Genomic DNA, 18,070 nt, shown 5'->3' on the forward strand with positions numbered 1-18,070 from the left:
ATCATATAATCGCCCCGATTCTGGGGAAATAAGTTTCTTGTACTTGGTCAATATGGAATATTCAGACAATTGTAACTTGTTTTATACAATTCAAAAATTTGATTGGAATACGGGAGATAAATTAAAACACGAGGATCCTAGAGATTATGGGTTAGACCAGATAATTTTTCCATTCGTTTCTGAGAAAGATAAATTGGAAATTACTGCTACCACACCAAGAGGCGGATACTATTCGATGTGTTATTTAAATGCCACTAATGGATTCGGAAAAATCATTGGCACAGCTTATTATGTGACAGGTCAGACGATTTTTATTTAGGTTATCAACGAGATGGATTGTTTGAGTTGTATTTTAATGAGAACCATTCAAGCTCTATATTCATTCAATCTTGGTTAACGACCAGTAAACTATTAAGCGTTGGCTTGGAACGTTATGAGAAAGGAAAAGATAAATGTACAGGAAGCTATGTTACAGTTGGAGATAAAATAAAACTCTTTGCTTCAATATCTCTGCCAAAAGAATTTATTGGCAAAGAATTTTCAAAAGAAAAATATAAGCATCGTATATGGGAAATTGTGTAAGCTTATTATAATATAGTTCTTTGAGCCTTCCGGATGAAGAAGCCCAATTTTATAATCACGGAGGGGAATACACTCTATGTGGCATTTTTGATGATAACACCACACATAGTTTGGCTCGAGGTACCATAACTCCGTATGCTAAACTATCGTTCGACGAATTTCCATTCCATGAATTTGGATATAAAGACAATTTGTCAAACATATTTACATACAACATTAAAAAATCGGATCCTCTAAGTTTGATTTGGAAGGACCATATTAATTGTTGGAATCCAAGTGATTCCGTAATTTTTAATTCATGCAATAAAAAATTTAAGCATGATGATTGGCCTGTCAATCAAATTGGGTTGGATATGAAATCAGTTTTAGAGGATGATTATAACATTTTAGCATTTTGTCCTCGCACACATGACAAATATATTGGCTTATATCTTGTTTCAAAGAATGTCACTCCTCATCCCATTGCGGCATTTAAACTTCCGATTAGTCCAACAAAATTGCAAATGAATATACACAATGGCAAAGTCACGTGGTATGTTTTGACATATGATAATAAAATCGTATCGATAGACCAAACCAATTTGAGTTTCAATGTTTCAGAATTTAAAACTATGACTGAGGATCGAGTTCATGCGCACGATTTTTATGTTATTGATAAATTCAATGAACCATTGATATTAGTATCAGATTGGAATTCATTTGAACTAAAATTGTATAACGAATCGTTTAGTGTTTTGGCCAATTTAACCTTGAAAGGAGATGAATTTGCGACGGTCCGACCTGGAATTATTGAATGTACTACTAAATCTGATGATTATGTAAATTGCTTTGTATCTCACTATGGCACTAATAAAATAGATTGGATATTTGTATATGAAAATAAAATTCAATTGGGTTCCAATTATGATCCTTTGCAAGTCCCTTTAGATTCTGAGTCCAATGGTTGGAATATCTCAAGTATGGTAGCGATGAGTTTACACTCCCCTGAAAACAATATATTATTAATACATAAGGTAAAACTATTATATTTATATAGAAAAATCATGTATACATCACTATATTAAATTTGGATTATGCGACTAAAAAATTTTCCTATATTGGGCGAGTGAAATTTACCGACCATACAAAACAGGTCATACATATTTCAAGCGCCTTAAAAACTACGATTAATGGCAAAGAATATAATGAATTATCAGTACTAGCAATATGCTCAGTCACTATAACTAAACACAACCCTATGGATTTTCGAAATGCTCTCGAAGTTTTACCACAAAATATAAACCCCTACACCACTGATTATACAACTAAAAAATATGATCATCCACTTAAAATAAGCCAAAATACAAAAGAAATGGCTATCTCTAGACATTCAATTGTTTGGTTTGATTTAAAACGTATACTTGAATACACAATCAATGAATTTAACTATATTGGACCAGAATGGATTTTTGAGGGAGATAATCTTAAATACGCACCAACATTTATAACAAATATAGGTGAACATTGGGGAAATATTCCTATCAAGTATACACTCACTCCATTGTTTAAACAACATGAACCTGTTGCAACAATAGATCCAGTTACTGGAGTAATATATGTAAACCTAATACACACAACTCGACTTTCATTTGAATACAATGTTTCAGCTTCAAATATCTTTGGAAATGAAAAGAAAACATTATTTGTGGTAAAGACACTATGCCCTGATGGCCACTATTTTGGAAATGGTGGATGCTCACTATGTCCAATAGGAACATATAATAAATCAGATATGTCACATTGGAATAGATGCATTCCATGTCCTGAAAATGAAACTACAATATCATCCGGCTCATTTTCAATAAATCAATGCTTATGCAAACCTGGTTATCATTTGGAAGGGGATGATTATATTCAGGTTGAGGGGAGAAATGATAGAGGCTGTGTCCCATGTCCAGCCGGTACATGGAAGGAGATTGTCGCGACTAAAGGTTGTTTCGGTTCAGGCTGTTATCCAAATAGCAGTTCTACTGTTACTGGTAGTCCTACTGATGAAGATCGTAAATGTGAATGTTTCCCCGGGTATTACTATCACAAAGGCGCAGGCGATGTCAGAGAATGCAAGATGGCAGAAAACGGATATTATTCAAATGGAGGCTATTTAGCTAAAAGACTTGAATGTCCAACTAACACAACATCATTTGGTATAGCTAGAAGTGTTAAAGATTGTGTATGTAGGCCTGGTTACCATGCAATATATAATAAGGATGGAACTAATCTCTCATATATTAAATTGAAGACTAGCATACTAGAAAGGCATCCCGAATTGGTTAATGTGCAGAACGAGATAAATGTATGCATTCCATGTGGCCTTAATAAATACAAATCAGCTATAGGCCTATCTGGATGTTTGGATTGCCCAGCAAATTCATTTAGTGATAGCGATAATGCTGTTGCTAAATACGAATGTAATTTATGCAAACCAGGTTATTATGAGAGTGGCAATCCTGATGATCCCTGTCGAGAGTGTCCAGAAAATAGTTTTTGTGTTGGATCACGGCCACTAGATACATCATTACAAATCAATTCTGGGCAATTTGTAACATGCCCTGCAAATTCATCAACAATGCCACCATATTATTTAAATACACTACCGATACACTGCGTGTAAGTTATACCACTAAGTTAGATGTAATGAAGGTTACGAACCTACTGGACAATTATCACAATCTGGCATGATCGAATGTGTTCCTGTAAAACAGGGCCATTTCAAGTTTAGCAGTGGGAATACAAAGGGACTTCCATGCCCACATGGAAGTATAACTCAAAATGTTGGAGCCACATCTCAATTTATGTGTGTATGCCCACCAGGTTTTTATATGATGGATGGAAAATGTACACCCTGCCTTATGGGTCATTTTTGTTTGGGCGGAAGGGACATCGATGGGAATTTGATACCTCCACAAAAATGTATAGATGAGAATTCTACTACATTAAATACCAACGCTACTAATGAATTGGATTGTGTATGTAAGCCTGGATATACTAGGATCAATCCGACTGACAAATTTTGCAAACAGTGTCCACCAAATCACTACAAATCCACTACATCGAATGAAGCATGTACACCTTGTAGAGGACATTCATCAACTGGAGATTTAAGAGGAGCTACATCTAAAGAAAAATGTTTTTGCGCTCCGGGATATTATTTTGATAAGATTTGCCTTCCATGTGGTAAAAATGATATATATTGCCCCGGCGGGAAATTAGAGATAGATGGATTGGCAAAGACACATCCTCCAGTAAAATGTCCTGATAATACATTGATTACACCGGGAGTGGATGTTGCAAGTTCATACGATGATTGTAAGTTATGACCAATCTAGGCAAATGCGCTAAGGGTTATGCATTTAAGAGTTTAGACGTACAAAATAAGACTAAAATATGCGAAAAGTGTCCACCTGGAACATATAAAAGTTCTGTATCAGATTCTGGATGCACTGGTCTATGCCCATTAAATTCAACTAGTTTTCTAGGCTCGCAAAACTCTAAGCAATGTTATTGTTTAGAAAACTTTTATCACGTTAGTGGCGGTACATGTCTACCATGCCCAGAAGGATCAATATGTAAAGGAGGTTTAGTTCCTTATGCTATGGAAAAGGGTTATGATTCTGACTTTGAAATAACGAGCGATCATCATACAAAACCTATTGCAATGGAAGGTTATTATTTAGACAAGCTCAAGAATACTCTTGATGTTTCTGATGATTGGAAGTTTATTAAATGCCCAATTGAAGGATCATGTTTGGGAAAAGATGAATGCCTAGATTCAATGGAACATTATCTATGTGCAGAATGCAAATTTGGTTATACTAACAATTTTAATAAAGGAGAAAGATGCACGCCATGCCCAGCTACGTCAGTTAACATTGGTATACAATTTGCATGGTATCTTGCATTACTTTTATTCAACATTGTAATCGCATGTTTAAATGTATCGGCTGGATTTAATAGAAGGTCGATACACTCAGTTGTTATTAAAATTGCATTAAATTATTGCACTTGTATGTCAGTATTGAATGTTATAAATTATAACGAGATATCATTGCCTATCCAAGTTACAAATATTATCAACGCATGGTCCAGAAAGTTTTCTTCATCTAAAAGAATGTATTTGATGTCGATGGATTGTCTAATTAGGAATCACTACAATGTTTCCCATGCAGATTCATTTTTCTACTCAATGATGGCATTTGCTCTTCTACCTATAGTTTTAATAATATCGGTAACAATATTAATGTGGATCATATTGAATCTTATTAAAATAAAGAAGCATAAAACCATTAAGTCTAAAATCTTACTTCTATATCAAGCCAAATCTCACGGGTTAGATGCACTGGCATCGAGGCTGATCCACAAATATTCTAACGAAAGATTGTTTCTAATATTTCGATACATTTCATTGCCTGGACAAAATGGTTTTGTTAAATTCTTACACTTTCTAGATGACATGATCCCAATATATGTGACAGTGCTCTTTTCAATTCATGGTACCATAACATCTAATATGTTGAGTTTATTGGATTGCACGTATATAAATCTTGGAAAATCAGTCCCTGGAAAATATGTTTTACGCCCAGCTATGAGTGTACAATGTTCAATAGACCCATCTAAAGGATATATTCCATATTTGCTATTGGGCCTTGGCGGCCTATTGATTTGGGGGCTAGGAATACCATTAATATCATTCCTAGTGTTATTTACCAATAGGAAGAGGTTACACAGTGCAGATATCCGACGAAAATATGGATTTTTACACAATGGATACGAGAGATCATATTGGTTTTGGGAGTCTGTGGTCTTTGCACGCAAATGCTTAGTATTGGTAATTGGAAGCATAGTAATTGTACCATCTAATAAACTAAGTGAATCTAGAATATGGTTGGCACAAGGTGTAGCATTAACCTTTCTAATATTAAATCTAATCTATCAACCATTTGATAAAAGGTATCAAATTTTGTAACCTAGGGATTATTTTGCGCTTGATTATCTGGAATTTTACAGTCTTATTTCATGGACATTCACTCTTTTTATCACAGGAGTATGCCGATATTAATTCAGTTTCTCTTTGATTTTAGGTTATCGCCTATTTCCCAAATCATCATGATCACATTTGCCGTGGGTATAAATTTACATTTTTGCTTGTCATTCTTCAAAGTACTGTTTGTTTCGTATATCAACTATATTTCACTTTATCAAAAGTATTATGCTAAATCATTTATTGGAGCTATATTCCGTTGCATTGGATCGTTGTCTGGACTTTGGAAATACAAAGAGCCTATTTTCACATACAATCAGCATAAAGGCGAAATAAGAGTTTGGAATGAGAAAGTTAGTGGACACTTCTTCAGTAATAATATTTCTAGACTTGAACTTGAATGCTTTTCCAAAATCATTGCAACTATATATGATTTTTGCTTTTCAAGTTTAAAATTAGACATCATATCATTGGATTTTATAGATTTTATCATTCGTTTATGCATTGCGTTTCCCCAAATTGAGGAGCATTTGACCAATGTTAATAAATCTAAAGGAGGGAAGGATGAATATTTATCCAATCTAGTTGAGCTGGAAGTATATGATCATGAAAATAATAAATCAGATTTGGATTTGTTGGAAAAATGCTTCAATAACCACCTTGATAATTTAGATAACGTTTTTTCAGACGAATGGGCAAATGATGATGCATTTAATGTCCAGTTTTCTACGAAAAATTTGGGAGAGTCTAATTCCAATAGTGATGGTAAGTTTGACTGCATTTAGTTGAACAATTGGAAACCAATGAGTTGAAAGAAATTGTAAAATACCTCTTTGATGATAATATACTTCTAGGGAAATTAACTTTATCTGACACATATTTAATGATTTCTAGACTTTCACTAATAGAATCAAAGTTAATCATTCAAATTTATTCGGCATATAAGATAGCAAAGAGATTATTTACAGACAAAGAGATTGAATCGCAAGATAAGCTATCAAGAAAGTTGTTGGCGCTAAATAACAAATTTGAAGATGTATTATCAAAGGGAATATCTGATTCGGAATTGTCAGATATTAAAGAAAAGATAATTGAGGTGCAGTCACGCAGAATGCAACTAAAAAACGAGTTTGATACTCTGAGAAAAAGTTCCTTCATGTCTAAATCAGATATACCTCAAGATAAAGGTGATGATTCAAATCAACAAGATGATAGTTTTATACAAAATATTAGAAATATTTCCATAGAAAAAAAGAAACAAGCGACATTGGATGATTTCTCAGGTGACTCAACTGATGAACTTGGGTCTGAGGAGATAGAAAGTGATGGTTATGATGATACTGATCATGATAGTTAAATCGGCTTAATGAATAATTTTTTTTTTGGGATCCTATTTATTTTAGTTTATAATAGCCATTGTTATTCAAATACACATAGATTTACATATTTAAGAACTTATCAAAATCCCAAATTAGGCTGTGGCACCCATTTCACTCCAAATTCTTCTTCAAATGAGCCTAAAAACTCTTTAATTCGAAATTTTTGTATTATTGCACATGTTGACCATGGGAAATCCACATTAGCTGATCGAATATTAGAATATACGAAGTCTGGTAAGCCCTTAAAACACCTAGTCAACCATGTTAATTCACAGCACCTTGATAATATGGAACTTGAAAGGGAAAGGGGCATTACTATAAAATTACAAAGTGCTCGTATTAAATATACCGCTAATGATGGAAATGAATACACCCTGAACCTTATAGACACACCTGGGTAAGATTCTTGTATATATAGACACATAGATTTTAACCACGAAGCAACTAGATCCATTTCAGCTTGTGAAGGAGCGATTTTAGTCGTTGATGGAACTAAAGGAATTCAAGCACAAACAATCACCACTGCACAAATTGCAATTACGCGAGGGGTGGTTATAATACCGGTGGTTAACAAAATTGACATGGAGGTTTGCGCTATTTTGACATAGGCATGTGATTTTGAAGGAACATCCAAGCAAATTCAGCAAATATTCAAAATTCCACCTGATGATATATTAAAAATTTCTGCCAAAACGGGTAAATTTTTAAATATTTAGGCGTTGGTGTAGGGGATGTTCTGGAAAGAATTATTTCAAAAATACCACCTCCTGTTGTATATTGTGATAAACCAACTAGAGCTTTGATTTTCGACAGTTTATATGATCCTCATAAAGGCGCAATTGGATTTATTAGGGTATACTTTAACTTATCTAGATGATTGATGGAAGGCTTACTCATATGGATGAAATATATTTGTGCAACACTAAACTTGAATCCAAGATTAAAAATATCGGACTGATGCTACCTGAATTACAAACGACTGATGTTTTAGAGTAAATTTATGTAAAATTCAGGAGTGGTCAAGTCGGATGGTTTTCTGCAAACATTAAAGATCCAACTAAATTAAAAGTTGGAGATACTCTTGTTATCAAAAAAGACTTCAGGCATCACAAAATTAATTTAGACGAGGTTTAGTTTCACCTGTTTACACATTTGAAGATGCAAAGCCTACTGTCTATTGTGGAATGTATCCAACTGATGGCACCGATTTTCAGCAATTAAAAGTAAATTTGCACCGATCTAGATTGCAATGGAAAAGTTGAAGTTGAATGATCATTCTTTCACATTTGAACCTGATGATTCTGGGCTAGCGGGCCATGGGTTCCATTGCGGATTTAATGGTATATTGCATATGGATATAATTCGCCAACGCCTAAATCGCGAATTTAACGTATCAGTCATCATTACATGCCCATCTGTTGTAAGTGTATATTACAATTAGCCATATAAATGCGAATTAAGGAATGGAAACACTGTTTGTATCAGAGATGCCTCTCATTGGCCTAAAGATGGAACCATTTGTAAATGTTACGAGCCTTGGACCGAATTAACTCTTCATGTTCCAAAAGAGTAATACAATAATAATTTAGATCTATTGGAAAAACCATGAAGTTATTAGAAAGGATGAGAGGGGTTTTTGTTAGTAAAGACGAAACTTCTTCCGTAGTGTTAAAATATCAAGCTCCTCTAATTGAAGTTATATCTGATTTTTTTGATAACCTTAAATCCATCACAAATGGGTAAATTTACAGTCATTTAGTTATGGATCATTTGATTACCAAGATTTGTTTTACAAGGAATCTGAATTGGTTAAAATTAGGATAATCGTAAATGGTGAAGAGGCACATGGGTTATCCACGATATGCATAAAATCGAAGGCCCACGAAACAGGTAATGATTTATTAACTTTAGGAAAGAAAATAGTAGAAGCGTTAAAGGCAACTATTCCAAGTCAACAATTCAAAGTCCCTCTTCAAGCTGCTATTGGGAATAGAGTTGTAGCATCAGTATCAATTCCTGCGTTGAGGAAGAATGTTACTCAAGGCTGTTATGGTGGCGATCAAAGTAGGAAGAATAAATTGCTTGATAGACAGGCCAAGGTGATTGACGCCTTATAACCTAGGGTAAACAGATGATGGCTCAGTATGGTAAAGTTAGAATACCAGCAGATTCTTATAAAGCAGTGATTAAAGCTATGAGGAGTCAGCTATAAAGGATAAAAAAATTAGGATGTACTAGATTCACTTGTAGGTACATCAAAAGCTTCAATATTTACCGTTCTAATCACATTACTTGGTTTGGCGAATGTATTACACCTGTGATTATAAGTAACTATAAATTTCCCAGTATTCACAATGTGTATATTACTAGAAGTAACAATTGTAGAGTTTTCGCTCCTGAACCATCTCCAAAATGATGTTTTGGGCCTCTTATACAATGAAACTATGGGATCACTTACAACGATACATTTTTTAACCCTTTTAACATAAGGCAATCCCCAAGTTATATCAATCATGCTACCGCCGTCAATTTCCTGTTGCAATACACTATGAATATACCAAGAGCACTCCATATTATAGAATGAATCCAAATAAACTTGAATCAATGCCGGCGCACTTACAGTTACATACATAATAGAAGTATCAGAATATTGATCTGATATTGCTGGTAGAAATATTGACAATGGCATAATATTTACATAGTTTTGTCTAGAGACAAAACTTTCTCCACTCAAACCTGTTCCTTTGGATGATGATGAAGTGCTATTATCATCCAAAGGTGCAGCCTTGTCTAACAAAGATTTAATATGGTGTATGTAAGGCAATGGAATTTTTTTAGAAGTTGATAATGCCTTAGGTTCAGTTTCATCATCTTCATCATCAATTTCCGACCTTATAATTCTTTCAATTTCCGTTTCATTGTTACCTATAGAATCAAATCCAACATTTGCTCCTCTTATCCTACAATCTCTTAGATTAGCAAGGGGAACTACTTCATTACTTGACGCCTTACATGCAATTATGTTGGAATCTGAAGTTTTTTCACATAGCAAAAGATCTCCCACTTCGTATTCCAATTTTCCGTTCACACTTTTCACAGTAACGATATCGGGAATGTAAGAAATTGATTTGAATAAAGGTGTACGGACTGTGGAAGGTCGAGATTGATCAACAAGTGGAATACACACGTCAACTGTATTATGATCATGATCGTTATCATCATTCTCTTTCATAGAAAATGATGGCACAATTTTTTCCAAATTGTAAAGCACTAATATTGAAAGAATTACAATAATTTTCATATTGGAGGGACTTTTAAAATGAATTTTATAATCAATTTCTAAGTGGACTAGCTAGATGTAAAATGTTTGGCTGTTTAATAGACAGCCAAAAATACACTGTCTTAAAATTCAAATTAAATATAAACACACTGGGGTTTAGTAAAGATATGAGCTAAGAAATAAAAAATAAATTTGTCTACATTATTTTCATCACCCCATAGGATTTCACATTTAGTAATGGCAGGTGGAGGAGCTTTGAACAAAATTTTTCCTGGGTATAAGGATAAGATTTGGTCTAAACTTCCTTCATCAGTAAGTTTAAAGGCTATTAATCCAGATGCAACTACGCCTAATCAAAAGGTGGAATGACAAACTTGTCGAGAAAGCTTATCATAATCACATAACACTAAATAACCGCGTCAAAAGTTTTAATAAGCATTTTTTGGACAATTTAAAACCAAGTTACGCCTACAGATCTACAAATATTGATTATAAGAAGCAAAGGTGCAGAGGCACACTTGTTGAAGGAGTTGACTACTATTGCCCTGGAGCAGAAAGTCGTTTATCCAACTTTTTTGAACCATACACTAAGGAAGAGAATGAAAAAAGATCTAAGTATAGATATCAAGAGTAGGCTATATGCACATTTAGTTTGAAGAAATATATTTTATTCGCCCTTGGAGTTACAGCTTTCCATGGATATTTACAATCCAGACCTATTGCTTGGTGTTCCGATATTCAACCTCCAGAACCTCCATATTATCCGTTTTGGTTCAAATCTCCATTACATGGACATGATATTGCTAGGTAAATTGAATTTTTAATGACAGTGTTAGGAGAGGATATGAAGTTTATCGTCAAGTATGTGCAACTTGCCATTCAATGGAACAAATGAGATTCCGCCGATTGATAAATGATGTTTATCCTGAAAAAAGGGTTAAGGAAATCGCTGCTTCATATGATGTTGTTGATGGCCCTAATTCCGAGGGTGAAATGTTCACCAGACCTGGGGTTATAACGGATCCATTTCCTAACCCATATCCTAATGCTGAAGCCGCTCGCTTCGCAAACGGAGGTGCAATGCCACCAGATTTAAGCGTCATGGCTAGTGCTAGGAAGCGTGGACCTGACTACCTATTTGCACTACTTACAGGTTATGGAGAACCGCCAGAGGGAATTAAACTGAGGCCAGGTTTATACTTCAACAATTACTTCCCTGGCGGCTCAATCTCTATGCCACCACCACTGGAAGATGGAATGATTGATTATGAAGATGGCACCCCTGCTACCGTATCACAGATGGTAATTTACCTAGTTATTTAGGCAAAAGACGTTGCCAGCTTCATAACTTGGGCATCAGACTCCACTCATGATGAAAGGAAATTGACTGGATTTAAGATCTTGGTTGCTTTGTCAGCATGTACATTCTTTTTGGCCGTGTGGAGAAGATTTTTCTGGAGCATGTATGCGACTAGCAGGATGGATTTTAGAAAAATAAAATATATGCGTTGAAATATATTCATCTCCACATAATTTTATACTATACAAGCTAGGCGTTATTGATCAGGTGCCATACAATGAATTAGCCATTATGAAACCTGAATATTTGATAGTGGTTTAAGAGTGAATGAGTGGACGTGTGGATGTAATGACCATATATGGTAATGTGTAGTGATGCCTCAAATCTAGTGGGGGTGGTTACTATACTATTAATATTGAAAATGGTCAAACTCGGTATTAACGGTTTCGGACGTATTGGTCGTTTGGTGTTTCGCGCCTCATTAGATCATCCACATGTGGTAATATGATAGTTATGTAGGATGTTGTTGCAATAAATGACCCCTTTATGGATTCCAACTACATGTCTTATTTGCTAAACTATGATTCAGTTCATGGGAAATTGGGGAAGAAGGTAGAGTTTACTCAGAATGAATTGATTGTCGATGGCAAGACTGTTAAGCTTTCTTTTGAGCGCGATCCCTGCAACATTCCATGGGCTCAGAATGGCGCCGATATTGTAGTGGAGAGTACAGGCGTTTTCACCAACAAGGAAAAGGCTGGCCAGCATTTAAAAGGCGGCGCAAAGATTGTCATTATCTCTGCTCCTCCAAGTGATGACACTCCTATGTTTGTTATGGGTGTAAATCATGATACTTACACAAACGACATTAAGATTCTTAGCAATGCCAGTTGTACTACAAATTGCTTAGCTCCACTTGCCAAGGTTGTTAATGATTCCTTTGGTATTGTGGAAGGGCTGATGACTACGGTCCATGCCACAACATCAAATCAATTAACAGTCGATGGTGCGTCTCGTGGCGGTAAGGATTGGAGAGCTGGTAGATGTGCAGGAAATAACATTATCCCGGCCAGCACCGGTGCTGCCAAGGCAGTGGGCAAAGTAATTCCAGCTCTACAAGGCAAATTGACTGGAATGGCATTCAGAGTCCCAGTCCCTGATGTCAGTGTTGTCGATTTGACCTGCAAGCTCGCCAAACCAGCATCTTACGATGACATTGTCAAGAGGATTAAGGAGGCAGCCGATGGCCCGCTGAAAGGAATCCTTTCATACACTGAGGATCCAATTGTTTCATCCGATTGCGTTGGTTCCAAACAGTCATCCATCTTTGACATTAAGGCTGGAATTAGTCTGAATGAAACTTTTGTCAAATTGATTTCATGGTATGATAACGAGTGGGGATATTCGAACAGAATCTGTGACTTAGCAGCTTTTGTCCAATCTAAACAATAGACCATCCCTTTTCTGCCTATACCTTAATCACTATCCACAAAATTATTAATATAATTATTTAAAACGGCATGCAAATTAATTATGCAGTTAGCTAATACATTGAATTATTATTAAAATAAAATAGACGATAGATTTTCGCCTAAAATTAATTTTTATGAATAATGCCATTGTCTAATGTTATTACAGTATCAATTAGAGACAAAAAGGTCGGATCTATACTTTCTTTACACGTATTGGCTACTGCTACAAATTTTGTGTTATTTGACATATTTCTGATTTGTTCAATAAGTGAATACGATATGCATCTATATACATTTGTCCTTTCTTCACTCATATCTGGATAAATATTTTCTAGGTAATTTGTTGCTACGAAGAGTTCTACTCCATCAATGGTTATCAATGCGTTGGCATTTGAATATTTTGTTTGATTAAATAATTGACGAATATACAATTCACCTTCTCCTACATAAGGAGTAACCATTTTACAAATATCCATTGTAAACACCAATCCATTTTCTGAACCATCAGTAATATAATTTAACCATGAGCATTCGAGTGATTTTATTAAAGTTGTTTTCCCAGACCCTGGAGGACCAATTATTAGAGTAGTTTTATTTAATTTAATTTTATTAATTAATACTTTAAATGGATAATATGAGTCTACAAATAGTTTTGACGAAAAATCACAGATCTTTCTAGCATTGGATGGATGTGATGGAACATTAATTTCATTTGAATTAAAAACATCTTTGTAGAACAAAACACTTTTAAAATAATTCTGATAGATTCCTATAACGAATAAATCGAATTCATAAACCTTTTTAAGCCGGGGTATTATGGCATATTTTAACCAAAACAATATATTGTACACCCAATTGATACTTCGTTTTTTATGTGAAAATTTTAAAATAATTGAATTTGTTTCATCATTCCAATGGTCAAGTGCCACAATCTCCTTAAATTCATTCTAAGTCAATTCAAACATACGATAGTATTAATTTTACACCAATAATCGAATCCTTTCAATACAATAAAATGTTGCTTTACATTCTTATGAACTGATTTATTAATAACATTAACCAGATGTCTTTCAAACTTCAAATGGCAATCTTCTCCTTTATAAAACTATTAAACTAACTTGTACAATTTGAAAAAAAACGAGGATCAAATACGGAATAGCTTTTAGATTCCAAATATTTCACAATTTTAATGTAAGTATCATTTATATCATCTGAATACACCAAAAATTACCCAAATTACTTGCGAGTTTGACTGCAATAAAATTATCGTTAGATGGATCAAATATCAGGTTAAGCCATTCCATGTATATATGGAGTGTGATCGATTACCTTGGACTGAAAAATACCGTCCTCCGGATTTAGACAGTATTATTTCCCACAAAGATATTATAAATACAATTAAAAGTTTCACAGAAGTAGGACAGATTCCACACTTGTTATTTCATGGACCTCCAGGTAATTTGTGAATCATATTTAGGCACGGGAAAGACATCAACAATCCTTGCAATATCAAAACATTTATATGGAAACTATGCAAATGTATATGTTTTAGAGCTAAATGCATCGGATGATCGGGGTATTAATGTTGTTCGGGATAAGATCAAGACATTTGCTGAGGCTCTTAATCGATTCGTACCGTCAAGCGACAATCCAGCTAATCAAGTTAAAACCAATTTAAAGTTAATAATATTAGACGAAGCAGATCAAATGACCAACGCTTCCCAAGGAGCTTTAAGAAGGATTATGGAGATATATGCCAAAAATGTGCGCTTCTGTTTAATATGTAATTATATGCATAAGATTATTTCACCGATACAATCTCGCTGTACAGGATTCCGATTCTCTCCATTAGATGAAAACGATCTTAGGAGGAGAACATTGGAGATAGCAACAAATGAAGGAATTACACTTGAGGAAAACGGATTGTCTGCGCTAATAGAGATTGCCCAAGGTGATATGAGAAAAGTTTTAAACACATTTCAAATTGCCGCAATGTCAAAATTAGATTCACAAGATCGCAATATTATCGATGTAAATGACATTTTAAATGCATCTGGCACTCCATTGGAAGATGAAGTCAAATCAATATTCAACGCATTAGTTCAATCTACATTCTCTGAGTGTATTCAAATAATCAGACACGTTCAAGAACTAAAGGGATATTCTTTACAGGATCTTGTAACTTGCTTATACAAACTTATTATAAAGATTGATTGGCCGACAATTGTAATAGTACAATTAATTATAAGAATGGCAGATATTGAAGAAAGATTGGCAACTGGAGCCAATGAAAACATACAAATTTGTGCGCTTGTAAGTGCATTTACCGAAGCAAGATTTGAAATTGAACGAATTAAATTCGAGATTTCACATTAGGAAATATCATCTAAATACATATCCACCAGAGTCTGATTCAATAATTATATTACTTGCTAATTTATCTATTACTTGATAAAATGAACAATCTTCCAACGCTTTCATTACATCACTTTCATTTACGACTTTTCTAAATTAATGCAACCAAACCTTTTATCTAAATTTGCAACACGCTGACTTGCTGTAGCAATGAATAGAACGAATAGAGAACCACAACGATTGAATGCATGAATTGCATCGTGTGAAACAATTCTAGAATTAATACTACCAGAGTGTAGTTTTGAAATAGATTGCTGTATTAATGTCTGAACCTAATTGATGCTATATCATACAGTTTTAAACGGTAATTGATGGAGAGATGATGAGATAATTTCGTACGGTTCCATCAAGACAAGTTTACATATCAATTACAGTTTTAATACCATATACAAGCTAGGCGTTATTGATCAGGTGCCATACAATGAATTAGCCATTATGAAACCTGAATATTTGATAGTGGTTTAAGAGTGAATGAGTGGACGTGTGGATGTAATGACCATATATGGTAATGTGTAGTGATGCCTCAAATCTAGTGGGGGTGGTTACTATACTATTAATATTGAAAATGGTCAAACTCGGTATTAACGGTTTCGGACGTATTGGTCGTTTGGTGTTTCGCGCCTCATTAGATCATCCACATGTGGTAATATGATAGTTATGTAGGATGTTGTTGCAATAAATGACCCCTTTATGGATTCCAACTACATGTCTTATTTGCTAAACTATGATTCAGTTCATGGGAAATTGGGGAAGAAGGTAGAGTTTACTCAGAATGAATTGATTGTCGATGGCAAGACTGTTAAGCTTTCTTTTGAGCGCGATCCCTGCAACATTCCATGGGCTCAGAATGGCGCCGATATTGTAGTGGAGAGTACAGGCGTTTTCACCAACAAGGAAAAGGCTGGCCAGCATTTAAAAGGCGGCGCAAAGATTGTCATTATCTCTGCTCCTCCAAGTGATGACACTCCTATGTTTGTTATGGGTGTAAATCATGATACTTACACAAACGACATTAAGATTCTTAGCAATGCCAGTTGTACTACAAATTGCTTAGCTCCACTTGCCAAGGTTGTTAATGATTCCTTTGGTATTGTGGAAGGGCTGATGACTACGGTCCATGCCACAACATCAAATCAATTAACAGTCGATGGTGCGTCTCGTGGCGGTAAGGATTGGAGAGCTGGTAGATGTGCAGGAAATAACATTATCCCGGCCAGCACCGGTGCTGCCAAGGCAGTGGGCAAAGTAATTCCAGCTCTACAAGGCAAATTGACTGGAATGGCATTCAGAGTCCCAGTCCCTGATGTCAGTGTTGTCGATTTGACCTGCAAGCTCGCCAAACCAGCATCTTACGATGACATTGTCAAGAGGATTAAGGAGGCAGCCGATGGCCCGCTGAAAGGAATCCTTTCATACACTGAGGATCCAATTGTTTCATCCGATTGCGTTGGTTCCAAACAGTCATCCATCTTTGACATTAAGGCTGGAATTAGTCTGAATGAAACTTTTGTCAAATTGATTTCATGGTATGATAACGAGTGGGGATATTCGAACAGAATCTGTGACTTAGCAGCTTTTGTCCAATCTAAACAATAGACCATCCCTTTTCTGCCTATACCTTAATCACTATACACAAAATTATTAATATAATTATTTAAAACGGCATGCAAATTAATTATTTATCTATCTTTGGTGTTTGCGACATATATAACTAATTTTGTGTCTAGAACAATTATAAGCTAGGTTGGTTCATCTGTTTTGCGTTTAATCTTCCGATTGATTGGAAGCTTGTTTTTGAGTGTCAACAAAACATAATTTCCCACAACACTTTCCGGTCCCACAGGGGATGCGATATCACGTAGTAGCTGAATAATTTTGTCGAAAACTGCGGGTCTTTGGTACTTATTAGCTCCCAGATACTTTAGGCTCATCTTGAAAATCACTATATTTCGATCTTCCAATTGTTTCCTGGCCAATTGAACCTTCGTTTCAATATCTCCAATATCTGTGTTGAATGAGATTCTCAGGAGTATGCGAGTGGACGTTTTATTCCTTTTCTTATTTAAAATTCGCTTATCAAGATTCCTACCTTCATCCTCAATACAATGTCCCATTTGATTATCTGGGACATTATCGGCGTAGAATTTGGTTACGAACGCTGATTGATCGAAGGACTGCTCGCAACTTTGTGAATCCTTGATGTATCTCTTACATTCTTCGAGTAGATTGTTCACACTAAGCATAACTTTACCCATACATAGAGCATTTTTGGGATTAGCACTCAAATTCTGTACCATTTTATAGTTGGAAAACCCTAGCATAGCGTATCTATTACTTCCTAACACTCGGCATTTGACTGCACAAACAGGATAAACGGTTTCTACAATTATCAATATAATTGAAAGATTATGAATTATATATTGACAAAATTTCATATAAAAGCCATAAGGTTGTGCTTTATCTATAGCTAGAGTCCAATATTGGTATGAAGGTCAGAAATAAAAGGGTGCCGAGCGCCTGTGGTCTAGTGGTAGAATACTTCGTTGCCATCGAGGTGGCCCGGGTTCGATTCCCGGCAGGCGCACTTTACTACCCCCCTACTTACCCGCTACAACCCGCCACTTA

The 18,070-nt window shown here is 35.2% G+C and overlaps 10 protein-coding genes and 1 non-coding gene across 11 annotated transcripts; 7 read left to right on the plus strand and 4 right to left on the minus strand.

Moving 5' to 3' along the window:
* Window positions 1-52: 52 nt before the first annotated feature.
* Window positions 53-6,956, plus strand: BMR1_01G00213 (Cystein Rich Modular Protein, CRMP; the record flags this gene model as incomplete). Its single annotated transcript, XM_021482863.1, has 9 exons — window positions 53-299; window positions 320-578; window positions 599-1,595; window positions 1,619-3,228; window positions 3,251-3,927; window positions 3,948-5,568; window positions 5,590-5,662; window positions 5,683-6,364; window positions 6,385-6,956. 9 exons carry the CDS (start codon window positions 53-55, stop codon window positions 6,954-6,956), a joined length of 6,738 nt encoding a protein of 2,245 aa, XP_021337256.1.
* A 9-nt stretch (window positions 6,957-6,965) lies between these two features.
* Window positions 6,966-9,190, plus strand: BMR1_01G00215 (GTP-binding protein LepA; the record flags this gene model as incomplete). The annotated part of the gene is made up of 14 exons (XM_021482867.1): window positions 6,966-7,212; window positions 7,234-7,375; window positions 7,397-7,565; window positions 7,587-7,674; window positions 7,695-7,831; window positions 7,852-7,970; window positions 7,992-8,081; window positions 8,102-8,201; window positions 8,222-8,398; window positions 8,420-8,547; window positions 8,568-8,717; window positions 8,738-8,868; window positions 8,890-9,077; window positions 9,101-9,190. The coding sequence occupies 14 exons, from the start codon at window positions 6,966-6,968 to the stop codon at window positions 9,188-9,190; spliced, it is 1,956 nt and encodes a 651-aa protein (XP_021337257.1).
* Window positions 9,191-9,202: 12 nt separating this feature from the next.
* On the minus strand, window positions 9,203-10,279 carry BMR1_01G00220 (hypothetical protein; the record flags this gene model as incomplete). The annotated part of the gene is made up of 2 exons (XM_021482873.1): window positions 9,203-9,969; window positions 9,991-10,279. The coding sequence occupies 2 exons, from the start codon at window positions 10,277-10,279 to the stop codon at window positions 9,203-9,205; spliced, it is 1,056 nt and encodes a 351-aa protein (XP_021337258.1).
* Window positions 10,280-10,495: 216 nt separating this feature from the next.
* On the plus strand, window positions 10,496-11,770 carry BMR1_01G00225 (ubiquinol-cytochrome c reductase cytochrome c1 subunit; the record flags this gene model as incomplete). The annotated part of the gene is made up of 5 exons (XM_012791671.1): window positions 10,496-10,570; window positions 10,596-10,888; window positions 10,910-11,065; window positions 11,089-11,560; window positions 11,582-11,770. 5 exons carry the CDS (start codon window positions 10,496-10,498, stop codon window positions 11,768-11,770), a joined length of 1,185 nt encoding a protein of 394 aa, XP_012647125.1.
* Window positions 11,917-13,010, plus strand: BMR1_01G00230 (glyceraldehyde 3-phosphate dehydrogenase, GAPDH; the record flags this gene model as incomplete). The annotated part of the gene is made up of 2 exons (XM_012791672.1): window positions 11,917-12,057; window positions 12,078-13,010. The coding sequence occupies 2 exons, from the start codon at window positions 11,917-11,919 to the stop codon at window positions 13,008-13,010; spliced, it is 1,074 nt and encodes a 357-aa protein (XP_012647126.1).
* A 145-nt stretch (window positions 13,011-13,155) lies between these two features.
* Window positions 13,156-14,334, minus strand: BMR1_01G00231 (hypothetical protein; the record flags this gene model as incomplete). The annotated part of the gene is made up of 4 exons (XM_021482889.1): window positions 13,156-13,977; window positions 13,998-14,125; window positions 14,149-14,241; window positions 14,262-14,334. The coding sequence occupies 4 exons, from the start codon at window positions 14,332-14,334 to the stop codon at window positions 13,156-13,158; spliced, it is 1,116 nt and encodes a 371-aa protein (XP_021337259.1).
* Window positions 14,335-14,340: 6 nt separating this feature from the next.
* On the plus strand, window positions 14,341-15,406 carry BMR1_01G00232 (replication factor C subunit 3/5; the record flags this gene model as incomplete). Its single annotated transcript, XM_012791674.1, has 2 exons — window positions 14,341-14,485; window positions 14,508-15,406. 2 exons carry the CDS (start codon window positions 14,341-14,343, stop codon window positions 15,404-15,406), a joined length of 1,044 nt encoding a protein of 347 aa, XP_012647128.1.
* BMR1_01G00233 (CCAAT-binding transcription factor, putative) lies at window positions 15,413-15,792 on the minus strand (the record flags this gene model as incomplete). Its single annotated transcript, XM_021482897.1, has 4 exons — window positions 15,413-15,438; window positions 15,460-15,536; window positions 15,557-15,717; window positions 15,739-15,792. 4 exons carry the CDS (start codon window positions 15,790-15,792, stop codon window positions 15,413-15,415), a joined length of 318 nt encoding a protein of 105 aa, XP_021337260.1.
* BMR1_01G00234 (glyceraldehyde 3-phosphate dehydrogenase, GAPDH) lies at window positions 15,948-17,041 on the plus strand (the record flags this gene model as incomplete). The annotated part of the gene is made up of 2 exons (XM_012791675.1): window positions 15,948-16,088; window positions 16,109-17,041. The coding sequence occupies 2 exons, from the start codon at window positions 15,948-15,950 to the stop codon at window positions 17,039-17,041; spliced, it is 1,074 nt and encodes a 357-aa protein (XP_012647129.1).
* A 143-nt stretch (window positions 17,042-17,184) lies between these two features.
* Window positions 17,185-17,880, minus strand: BMR1_01G00235 (hypothetical protein; the record flags this gene model as incomplete). Its single annotated transcript, XM_012791676.1, has 1 exon — window positions 17,185-17,880. The coding sequence occupies one exon, from the start codon at window positions 17,878-17,880 to the stop codon at window positions 17,185-17,187; it is 696 nt and encodes a 231-aa protein (XP_012647130.1).
* A 78-nt stretch (window positions 17,881-17,958) lies between these two features.
* BMR1_01G00236 lies at window positions 17,959-18,029 on the plus strand. The gene has a single exon. It is a non-coding gene; the product is annotated as a tRNA-Gly (tRNA).
* The last annotated feature ends 41 nt before the right edge of the window (window positions 18,030-18,070 follow it).

This window comes from Babesia microti, chromosome I, assembly GCF_000691945.2.
Source record: "Babesia microti strain RI chromosome I, complete genome".
NCBI classification, from domain to species: domain Eukaryota; phylum Apicomplexa; class Aconoidasida; order Piroplasmida; family Babesiidae; genus Babesia; species Babesia microti.